At 39.3% G+C, this 11,088-nt stretch overlaps 1 protein-coding gene across 1 annotated transcript in view; it reads left to right on the top strand.

The window, feature by feature from the left end:
• Positions 1-18: 18 nt before the first annotated feature.
• Positions 19-11,088, top strand: part of POLR1A (RNA polymerase I subunit A) — a 29,803-nt gene continuing 18,733 nt past the window's right edge. The window contains exons 1-15 of the mRNA XM_017727775.1: positions 19-133; positions 337-541; positions 1,633-1,782; positions 1,873-1,980; positions 2,930-3,015; positions 3,118-3,227; positions 4,804-4,890; positions 5,553-5,655; positions 6,120-6,279; positions 7,243-7,416; positions 7,584-7,706; positions 8,492-8,719; positions 9,694-9,948; positions 10,305-10,496; positions 10,936-11,079. Coding sequence (XP_017583264.1) covers positions 461-541; positions 1,633-1,782; positions 1,873-1,980; positions 2,930-3,015; positions 3,118-3,227; positions 4,804-4,890; positions 5,553-5,655; positions 6,120-6,279; positions 7,243-7,416; positions 7,584-7,706; positions 8,492-8,719; positions 9,694-9,948; positions 10,305-10,496; positions 10,936-11,079 — 2,001 coding nt within the window. The 5' untranslated portion in view covers positions 19-133; positions 337-460. The remainder of the gene's footprint in view (positions 134-336; positions 542-1,632; positions 1,783-1,872; positions 1,981-2,929; positions 3,016-3,117; positions 3,228-4,803; positions 4,891-5,552; positions 5,656-6,119; positions 6,280-7,242; positions 7,417-7,583; positions 7,707-8,491; positions 8,720-9,693; positions 9,949-10,304; positions 10,497-10,935; positions 11,080-11,088) is intronic.

Below are 11,088 nucleotides of genomic sequence, written 5' to 3'. Positions count from 1 at the left end.
GCCGGGGCCCAGACGCCGGGATGGCGGCAGCCCGGTTTTATACAAGCTCTCGCACCGCTGGAGGGGACATACAGGCAAAATTACGTGATTTCTTAGTAGCATGGATAAAGATGTAAAAGAAATATTTGCTGTGGTAGGAATGATTTTGCTTTGCTCAGATGATGAAATCATTGGTACACAAATTGCCGTTGCATCCGCAAAATGTTTTCAGAAAGATGTTTTCATCAGTTAAAAAGATCACACAGATACTAAATGCCCATTTTAGTTGTACCGCTCAAGTGTGTGTCATGTTGTTGTTTGCTGCCGTTGATTTTTACTCATGCCTTTCACCTCCAGGAAACTGAGTGTAAAACCCATAACAAACCCTCAGTACCTGGATAATGTGGGGAATCCGGCTGTAAATGGACTGTACGACTTGGCCTTGGGACCTCCGGACTCCAAAGAAGTGTGTGCGACTTGCATGCAGAACTTCAGCAACTGCCCCGGACACTTTGGCCATATAGAACTGCCTCTGACTGTCTACAACCCCCTGTTCTTCGATGTATGTACACTTAGTGATTGCTGGTAAAAGGGGGGGCGGTGGTGCCCGAGCTGTCATGTAGTTGCAGTCCTTGAGAATAATAAAGGTGCCAAGATCTGTTTTTCTTTTAAGTGTAATAACAGCAAATGTAGTAGAAAAGGTTTGTTGTGTCATGATAGTTCAATACAAATAGGCCTTCTGAAAAATAAGGACTTCATTGTAACTATTATTTTACTCAATATTGACAGACAGGTGAGGGGGAAATATTTGTCATGAGGTGTGTGACTGACTGTAGGATGTCATGCTTTAATTAAATGGATGGCACAGTAGAAATTATCATTTTTTCTAACGAACTACTGCACATAAACAGCTGTCTACTCATCCAGTTTATAAGAAACCTGAGCTGGGATGAATTTTCTCCTGAGGTGCTGATCTCACTATTTACAGTAGCAGCCTTTTGCACAGGCTGCTAATTGAGAGTCAAAATCTCACTTTCAAGTGTCTAAAGTTAGATGAGGTACCCACTGCTAGCCTTGTTCCAGCTTTAATTCAAATACCTGTATTGATCAAGGATTAAAATCCTGCAGCAGTAATTCCCAGCCTTCAGGCCACGGGGGCTGTGTGCAGCTGGAGGGAGAGAGCTGTGTTAAATAATCACACACAGCTGTGTTAAATAGTAAAACCCACTGATAATTTCCCAGACCTTGAGGAGAATGTGATTATATGAAAGATCTTGAAGGATTGAGACCAGAATGTTTTATTTTACTAGTGTGGGGGTTTGGGTTCCCCACTGTCCCGTGTGGGATGAGCTGTTAGAAGCTGTAGTCACCGTGCTGTGTAAGAGCTGCCTTGGTCCCAGAGATGCTGTAGATACCACAGGTGTTTCATGTATCCGTTATGTGCAGAGAGTTTATCTACAGACCATGCTTTGCATATGAGTTTGGTTGAAAGAAATTTTTTTTCAAGCACATTCTTTATGATTAAAATTACCGTTAGTCTAATTTCCCTATTATAGTAACACTTTCTTAAAGTACAAACAACTGTATTTACTTGCTTACTGTGCACGCTAGTAAATCTGCCAGCATAACATTTTTTTCCCCTTATCTTTCCAGAAATTATACCTTCTAATCCGAGGATCTTGTTTGAATTGTCACATGCTGACATGTCCTCGAGCCGTGGTTCACTTACTGCTAAGTCAGCTGAAGGTGCTAGAGAAGGGGCTGCTTCACGCTGTCTATGACCTTGAAATCATTCTGAACAGGGCAAGTACTGTCTATTGCTCCATCTCTTTTGGAGTTCATAGTCTCATAACTATAAAGCTATGCCAGTTTCTTTTCTTCTGTTCCTTTTAGTTTGTAGAGCAATGTGCAGATGCAACAGGCTCAGAAATTGAAGAAGAGTTAAATCGCCATGTCCAGGAAATGTTACAAAGCTCTCAAATAAGAGATCGGTGTTCTAATGTAAGTACAGTCAGTGCTTCTCCTGAGGTCTTGGGCTTTGTCCTCTTGGCAATGTGCAGAACAAAGCCTTTCTTCGACTGTGTAGGTGCTGGATTTTGTCCAGGAGTTCTGACCTGTGTTATGTTTAGAGGGCTTTTTGAGGGAAATGTCTGAAATTAAACTTAAAAAGGATTTTATTTCCTGTTTGTATAACCATTGAGTTTCTGGAAAATAGGGAAATGTCTGCGTAGGGAAATGTTTTGATGGTGTAAGTTGCATATAAAAATCTGATACTGCTGTCAGTACATCACCTACAGATGTTGATACTTACCTGTATGATGCTCTGGCTGTTTTGAGTTGCAGAACACATTTTGAGAACTCCTGCATCCAGCAAACTTGCAGAATTAATTACAGTGGCATTTTTAGAAAGACTTGCGTAATTGCATTCTAATTTCCATTTAAACGTAGTTTAATATGTATGGTTAGTAAAGTCAAATATGAGTGAAGAAGATGTTTAAAAATGTAACATCATCAAGCAGATTTGTTTATAAGCCAGTTTTAATTCCTTGATCACTTGTTTAAAAACTAAGCTTAAGCACTTTGTAAATCATACATTCATAAGCTGTAAAAAGAAGTGATTTTTGTCATTCTTATACCTTCTTAAATCATCATTAGAAAAAAGCTTTAAATTCCAGTACTGACTTGAAAAATAAGGACTTTATGGAATAAATTGAAAAAGGAGGGTGGAAAGGAGGGATGTATGTCTCCAGCAAATGGGTAGCTGATGAAAGAACACTACAGATCAAAGCATGAATTAATCAGTACATGGATGTGTGTGCATTGGTACTAATAATGTTCATGTTGATAGTTAATGTTAATTGTATCATGTTTAGTGAATTATTTGTGTAAGATGTTTTATTTTATTTCTATTCATATTTTTAAGGGTTTGGTTTTTTTTTTCCTTCATCAGGTCAAAAATGTGTGTGAGTGTAGAAATAAACTGATAGCACAGTTCTGGAAAGCGCACATGGGTTCAAAGAAATGCCCAAACTGCAAGTAAGTTTAAGTCCATGAGGAAGTAAGTAGCTGGTTTCTAGTTAAATACAGTATTTCTATTAACTTGTATCTGCCTGTCCTGTTTGGTTTTTTTCCTTTAAGATCCAGGAGATCACTGGTGCGAAAGGAGCACAACAGCAAGCTGACAGTAACCTATCCTTCCACAGTGTACCATAAGTCAGGAGAGGAAGGCATTCTGGATGAAATAGCAGGTAAAATATTTTTCTTCTACTCAAATATGTTGGCACTTCTCCCCTGCATTTAAGGGGTAGAGATTCCTAGCAGTGAATGTGCGCTTGGGACTCATTTATAAAAAATACTGATTATAACTAAACCAGTAAGCTTAGGAGTCAGAGAGAACCCAGTTCCATTAAATTTCTATTTGAGAGCCTGCTGTGCTTTGCAGCTTCAATTTCCTCTGTGTCAGGAAAAGAAGCACAACAGCATAATCTATGTCAGCTTTAGGGTGGTTTTTGGGGCAATTCATTTTTGGCAGGTAGTTTTTCTGCTGGATTTTTTAAACAGAGCAACTAGAGATAAGATTAATTAGGAGAAAGATAACCAACTTCAGAAAGAAAATGACATGAATTTCCTCTTACAGAGTAAAAGACAGAAAGAAAAGTAGGTGGCACTTTCCAGGATTAATTAATCTATTGATTGAATCAATTTAAACCTCCTTTTTCCTCTTGCATCCTTGATCCTTTACACATGAGACAGAATTGAAGCAGATTTTTGTGTGTTATTTAGCCCTTAGAAAAGGCTTCCATAGAGAGTTTATTTTGTTTGCTACTGTGTGATCTAAATACTAAATTAAATCTCTGGAGCTGTGGATGAAGAAGCAAAATGGGAAGTATTCTATATTCTGAAATGGGATGGACCACACGGTTAGGTTCATTCTGCATAGCCTGTACATGGTTAAGTCCCAAAAGGGGGTACCTTTAACCTTGGCATTGATGCATTTCTGTTTAAGGGATGGAATGTTCTTCTAGATGAATGGAGAATTGAACTTGCAGTATGCAAAAATCTGCGTTTGTGGACCTTAGCCAGAAAAAGAATAGGAAACTGTGTGAGGTCATGGGAGAATTGCTTTTCATCAAGTTGTGTATTCTGGGACTCATGGGGCTGGCCTGCAAGAGAAGTGGAAATTGAAATCTAAAATCTCTGGCTTTGTTTTTAAAATAATCGATCTTTTTGCTTTTCGGTAGCAAAACGGTGTGTTTTCCTTCCTCTCCAATGCAGAGGTAGCCCAGACTCTAAATTATAATAGGGATGGATTGCTGGCTGGTGCTATTGTCTCCTCCAGTTGAGTATTTCATGGGAACCTTGATATCTCACTGAAGTACCTGAACCCCACTGAAAGGCTCCCCAGCTGCAGGTTGACTCTTGATTTGTGTTTTGGTCAGGGGATGAGATCATTTGAAGAAAGGTTCCAGCTCATTATAAATAAAGCATAAACTTCAGATGTTAAAATGGAGTCTATTTCTGTTACTTATATTCATATTCACTAGTCACAGAAATGGTTTCTTTCTGTAGTTAATTTCATATTCCCAAAGCAAACATTTAAATGATAATTTTGATGTAGATGTCAGCTAGTATATTTTGTATGTATTTCCATTCCTTCTCTGAGCTGGAAGCACTTACCACTATTAGCAAAAAAACCCCCTTTCACAATAATCTCTTGAGGGTTTGGGGTTTTGGGTTTTTTTGGTGTTTTTGTTTGGGTTTTTTGGTTTGTTTGTTTGGGTTTTTAGTAAATATTTTATTTTTATTTTCTTTTTTACTTTTCAGGTATTGATGAAAGCCAGTTAGGGAAGAGAGGATACCTGACACCAATGACTGCCAAGGAATACATCCTGGCTCTGTGGAAGAATGAAGGTAATGGTTGTGAAGAGCAAAGTCACTTTGTTTTCTGTACCTTTTAGTGGACGAAGCCAGTAACTATTCCAGTGTGAACTCCTTGTCAGATCTTTGCCTTTTGCCTTAAGGACTCCTGGCTACAAGATAGGTTTTGTGACAGGAGGAGTGGCAGCCAGTGAATGCAGAGACCTGGATTCAATTAACACTTTGATCAGTTATTTTTAAGTTGTGGCTCCCCACAGATCCCAACTGTTGTTTGCAAAGATTTTGATTTTCCTGTGGTGCTACACCTCACAGTTACCCTAGTTAAAGCCTGAGAATGGATTTATCAGCCTCTTTTTTGAGTTGCCTGTACTCTGAATCTGTCTGCAGTTGCCAGGAGAAAACAAAGCAGTTTTGTGATACAGTCACAGTTAGTAGCTGGAAACTTTCTTCCTCTTGCTTTGCTTTTTCTTCTCTCTATAAACTGTATTTCTGTCCAGAATTGTTTCTAAAATATGTGCCTGAAAAGAGGGTGTCAGTTTTTTGTAAAGTATGTCTAAATGCTTTTATTTTAAACAAGCTCAATAGTGTTTAACTTAGCAGATTCTTTTGACTTGGTTGACCAAGTGCATCTGGGGGTTTGGATTCCCAAACAGTAGCAGTGAGAACAAGTTTATATATTCATTGTATCTTTTTAGGTTTCTTTCTGCATTATCTCTTCCCTGGGATGGATCCCCATGAAAGTTCAGGATTCAGTCCAGACATGTTTTTTTTAGATCTACTTGTGGTTCCACCTTCAAGGTAAAATTTACCCCCCCATAATTTTATAGAAATCACAGGGTTTAGTGCATCCTTTGCAGGAGTTGGAGATCTAAACTCCTATAGCACAGACACTGGTCTGCTGAAGTGTCAGTGGAGTGTTAAAATAATAAAAATCACAGTAGTAATTGGTGATAAGTTCTATTGTAACTTCCAAATAAGTTTGTTAGAAGACTGAAATACTAATTATGGAAAAAATATATTTTAGTGTTAGTGTTTTAAATTATTATAGAATATTATAAGTGTACAGTACTGATAAAATTTCATGTTAAGGATCATTCCTCTTTTATGACTGTCCCAGTAGAATATAGGAATTTTTAAATGCCTACTGTTAGTTTGTTTGGATTAGTTTCCATGCACTGCAGATTTAGCTTAGAATGTTTTGAGGTTTATCATGTTGCTTTTGAGTGGCTTTAATCTTCTAAAGTAACTTTGATTTGCTGTAGGTATCGTCCCGTAAATCGCGTTGGAGACCGCCTGTTCACAAATGGGCAGACTGTGAACTTGCAGGCTGTGATGAAAGATGCCCAGTTAATACGGAAGCTCTTGGTTTTCATGGCAAAAGAGCAGTGTCAGCCAATAAAAATTGCAGAAGAAATTCAAACAGTAAGAGTTGCTGGTTATCTTATTCTTTGCTTTTTTGGATGTGTGGGTCGAGTTCAGGTAGGCTCCTGCTTAAGCTGTGCCAGTAACAATTTTTGACTGAGCTGTTGGAGCATCTGCTGGTGGAGAAGTTCTCCATTCTCCATAGCTTCCCCCCCCCGACCCTTTTCTACCTGGTGCAAAGGAAAAAAACATTTTGCTCAGATTCTCTTAGTCGTGGTTTTTGGTATTAGATTGCTGTACGTGAGACATAACAGGCTCCTGTTTCTGGAGAATTAAATCTGTACAGCACAGCCAGCTCACAATAAAACTTTGCCAATATCTCTCATCACATGAAAAGAAGGGAAAAAAGCCACTGTAGCTTCTAAGCCTAGTGGAGCCAGTTGTGATTGTGTTTCTTTTTTGACAATTGATGTCTAAGTAGAACCCAAAATTTCACAAATAACATTAATTAGTAACAACGCTTGTCTGCTTTTGACAGTTCACATAGTTGTATAGTGTAAATAATAATGTATGTCAGCTTGCCTCGTTCCATGTTTGTTCAAAAGTTATGTCATTGAGAGGTCTTTGACACTGGACTCAGTTTCAGCTGAACTTGATTTAGATCTTAAGTGTAAAAGATCTTGGAAACATTTTTAGTTACTCAGAAAGTAGCCACTAGATGGAGATAGGTTCATAAAACGTTTGACAGGAGGTTAATGAGTTTTGGATGTGACTGCTGTAGCAGCTTTTAGACTGAAAACGAAGGGGGATGTAGGTGGTAAAAACTCTTGGATTTACATTATTTTTATCTAAGAACAGGATTTTCTAGTTACAGTGATTCCTAACCTGGACTGACTACCAGTGCAAAATAATGGTGAATGTTTCATTTGCTATGTTTAATACTGTAATTAATACTATAATTTCAGCCTAGTAAATAGAAGATATTTTTTGTTAAGTCCAAGTTTCTAATTTCTGTTTCTGTAGGAGACAGGAGGGGATAGTGAACCTCTGGACCGTTCTGTGCTGGCAACGATTCCTGGACAGAGCATTGCAGATAAGCTGTACAATGCTTGGATACGTCTCCAGAGCCATGTCAACATTGTGTTTGATAGTGACATGGACAAGCTGATAACAGAAAAATACCCTGGTATTCGTCAGGTGGGTAGGAGGTGGAGTCTTAGACAGTTAAAGAGAAGCTGATGGAGTCAGAAAAAAGTGAACTATTTGTGGTTAGTAGGTGGTCATTTTCATGACACTCATCATTGCAAGAATCCATCTGGTTTTCCATACTTTCAGGTTTTAATTGTTACCTTCTGTTTCCAAAGCTGCTGGAGAAGAAGGAAGGGCTGTTCCGCAAGCACATGATGGGGAAGCGTGTGGATTTTGCTGCTCGATCCGTCATTTGCCCTGATATGTACATCGGGACCAATGAGATTGGCATCCCTATGGTGAGCATAAATAAAGGACTGTGTCTTTCTGGTGCAGCTCAGGGCTGAACTACACTGCTGACACTTGGTAGCAGTTTAGAATGTGGAGAGTTTCTGACTCGTCTGAACTCCTTCCTGCCCAGTGTTAATAAGGAAAGAGCAGTGAAGAGCGGGAAATGCTTACTGTTACAAAGCAAGAACACCACATCTGAGAAAGGGGATTTAAAAAAAAAAAAAGAAAAAGCTGTACGTGCTTTATGGGATTAGGAATTGGTGCAGGCTTTAAAAGCAGATCCTGTTTCTCCTATGGTCTTTGTACAAGGTATTTTTGAGGTATTGCAGCCTTAAGAGAAGTCCATGATAATGTCACCAACTTCATCCATCGTTAAGGATTTTTAACCACATAGAGATGACACCAAGCCTGAATTTGAGCTTTTCATTATCATCATCATCTTTGAAGAAAATAATGAACCTGGTGATAATGTGCTTTTTCTCTCTATTTGTTGGCTTGTTTGCAGAATTTAAATCTGTGCTTTCTTTCTTTAATTGCTAATTGAGTTTTATACTGCAGTAGAAAATAGAAAAAAGACATTGTTTCTATTCTTATTGTAGAGGATTTTAAAACAGAAATGTATTTATTTGGCATTAGAGTAGACTGAGGAGGAGATGCATTCAAGAGCTTAAAGTAATTTATGTTTGCATTGTATGAGTTAACATTTGATGCTGTTTTATCAGTGACTTTTTTTACAGTTTGAAGCCAAAATTGAACAACATGTTGTTTCTCTCCTGCTTTCCCTCCTGTCTAGGTATTTGCTACCAAACTGACTTACCCTCAGCCAGTCACTCCCTGGAATGTCAAAGAGCTGAGGCAGGCTGTCATTAATGGCCCCAAGGTCCACCCTGGGGCCTCCATGGTCATTAATGAGGACGGGTCTCGCACGGTGCTGAGTGCCACCAGCCTGACCCAGCGCGAGGCCATCGCCAAGCAGCTCCTCACCCCCTCCTCAGGGGCACCCCAGACAGGGCTGAAGATTGTGAGTATTGGCAGAGCCCTCCTCCATCTCTGGTTGGGGACGTAAGAAGTTAAATGTGATACTTTTTCAAATTCTAAATCCCGTTTTTCCATACTGGATTTTACTTTCTTCTAACATGCAGTGTGTGTCATTCAGCGTGCCAAGATGCAGAGTATTCTTAGTGGTGGCTTTGGCAGTGCTGGCTTAGCAGTTGGGCTCCATGATCTCAGAGGTCTTTTCCAACCTAATTGATCCTGTGTCAGTTGTTTCTTCTCTTATCTCCTCTAGCTTAATCAACCTTTGAAACTTCTTAACTGTATCTCCATCCCTTGCAAGAGTTGAAAACTTACTATTTAGCTGCTAGGGCAAAAGTTTTGGTGTTTAATAATGTTTTCACATTATGTATTAACCCTGTCTCTCACAAAGGCTTAGCAGAGATTTGAAATTTGAGTATTTCTGTGATGTCAGTTCTTTCAGAACCCGTCTCAGAGTTAAACATAACAGTATGTAGATTGTATAAACAATTTACCATACTCCTGTTGGTAATCACTTAAGTGGATATTTGGATTTTACAAACAGAAAAATTACAATGAGACTGTTTTGAGAGCCTGTTCTAGATAAGGATATATTGTATTGTATTCAAACCTGAAATTAAGAGATTCCCGGTGTCTGCTTCAGCTTAAGGTTATATTACTACCTTAGTCTAGGGTGTCCAGGACTGGGTGTATTGTGAGAGGTATCAATTCAGCCCAGTGGGCTTTGGATGAAGAGCTTATTGATTTGATCACTGTGGGTTGGGGGAGTTAATGGGAGGTATGTTGTTTGGTGGAGAGCAGAGGGCGTTCAGGGGCAAGCAGTCTTGATTCTCTCTGAGTTTTGCACAGAACATGAACACCAGAAAGAAGATGTTTTGGATGTGTGTGTATTTAAAGATAAATTAGTCCTTTCTGAGGCATGGCAATGCCTTGTAGGCAGCAACCAAATCTCTTTTGCAGGTGTGTCGGCACATTAAGAACGGGGATGTGCTGTTACTGAACCGCCAGCCCACGCTTCACAGACCTTCCATCCAAGCTCACCGGGCCCGAATCCTGCCTGGGGAGAAAGTGCTGAGGCTTCACTATGCCAACTGCAAGGCTTACAATGCTGACTTTGATGGGGATGAAATGAACGCCCATTTCCCGCAGAGCGAGCTGGGCAGAGCGGAAGCCTACACCTTAGCCTTCACTGATGAACAGTACCTCGTGCCAAAGGCAAGTAAAACTGCCAGATAAATTTATTCCTACATGAAATCACTCTGGTTTGTTTATTTTGTCTAATGAGAAGTGAGGTAATTTTTAAAAAACCTATTTACTTATTTTTGAGGTTTATGTCTGTGTTCTTTCTCCACTTGTGGTTCTGTTCCTCTAAAGAAGGCCCAGCAAATCCAAACCATCTTGTAGCTTTGAATGTCAGTGTCCAGAAGAGATTCAGTAGAGAGTTGTGCTGTAATGATGAGTTCTTTACAAATTATTTAAGTACATTTATCCAGGGGGAATAATTTTGGGAGCTGGAGGCACATGACTTACTAACCCCCCATACCACCACCTTTTTCTTGTTACCTCTTCAGGATGGGAAGCCGCTTCCTGGCTTGATCCAAGATCACATGATTTCTGGAGTCAGCATGACGATCCGGGGCTGCTTTTTCACCAGAGAGCAATACATGGAGCTTGTGTACCGAGGACTGACAGACAAAAAAGGAAGAATTAAAATCTTTCCTCCTGCCATTATGAAGCCACAGAGATTATGGACAGGAAAGCAGGTAGTTTATCATTTACAGGGTTAAAGAATGCTGATGGTTTCAAAGTAAGCAGAATGCTAATAATAAAAGCAGTGCTGCTTAGGGTGTTTGAAAGGCTAGATCCCATCAACACCATATGGGTCTTGGTGTGTGTTTTTGAGCTGTGAAACCCAACAGACAGCTTTTTTATTTTTTAATTTTAATATATCTAATTATTGGAAAAACTTTTGCTGTTTTATATTTCTGAATAATGATGTGTCTCAGCTCATTGATCCTTCAGAGGCTAGAGTAGCAAGAGGATATTCCTGCTACTTGTCAGGTTTCCAAGCTTTCAAAACTTTGCTGTCAATGGAAAGAACACATGCAGGATGCTGCTTTTTTCATCCATGCCAGATTTTGTATATTGAGAAGGGAGTATATAAAATAAATAATTCCTTCCACTCATCCTGCTTCCTTATAGGTTGTTTCTACATTGTTAATAAACATCATTCCAGACAACCATGCTCCACTGAATTTGACTGGGAAAGCAAAGATTGGTGGGAGAGCCTGGATAAAGGGACCTGCAAAAGGATTTCTGAATCTTGATTCAATGTGTGAATCTCAGGTATGCAAC

This window comes from Corvus brachyrhynchos, unplaced genomic scaffold, assembly GCF_000691975.1.
Source record: "Corvus brachyrhynchos isolate BGI_N302 unplaced genomic scaffold, ASM69197v1 scaffold80, whole genome shotgun sequence".
Classification (NCBI taxonomy): Eukaryota; Metazoa; Chordata; class Aves; order Passeriformes; family Corvidae; genus Corvus; species Corvus brachyrhynchos.
Note: the sequence above shows the minus strand (reverse complement) of the source record. Positions and strands in the feature narration are given on the sequence as shown.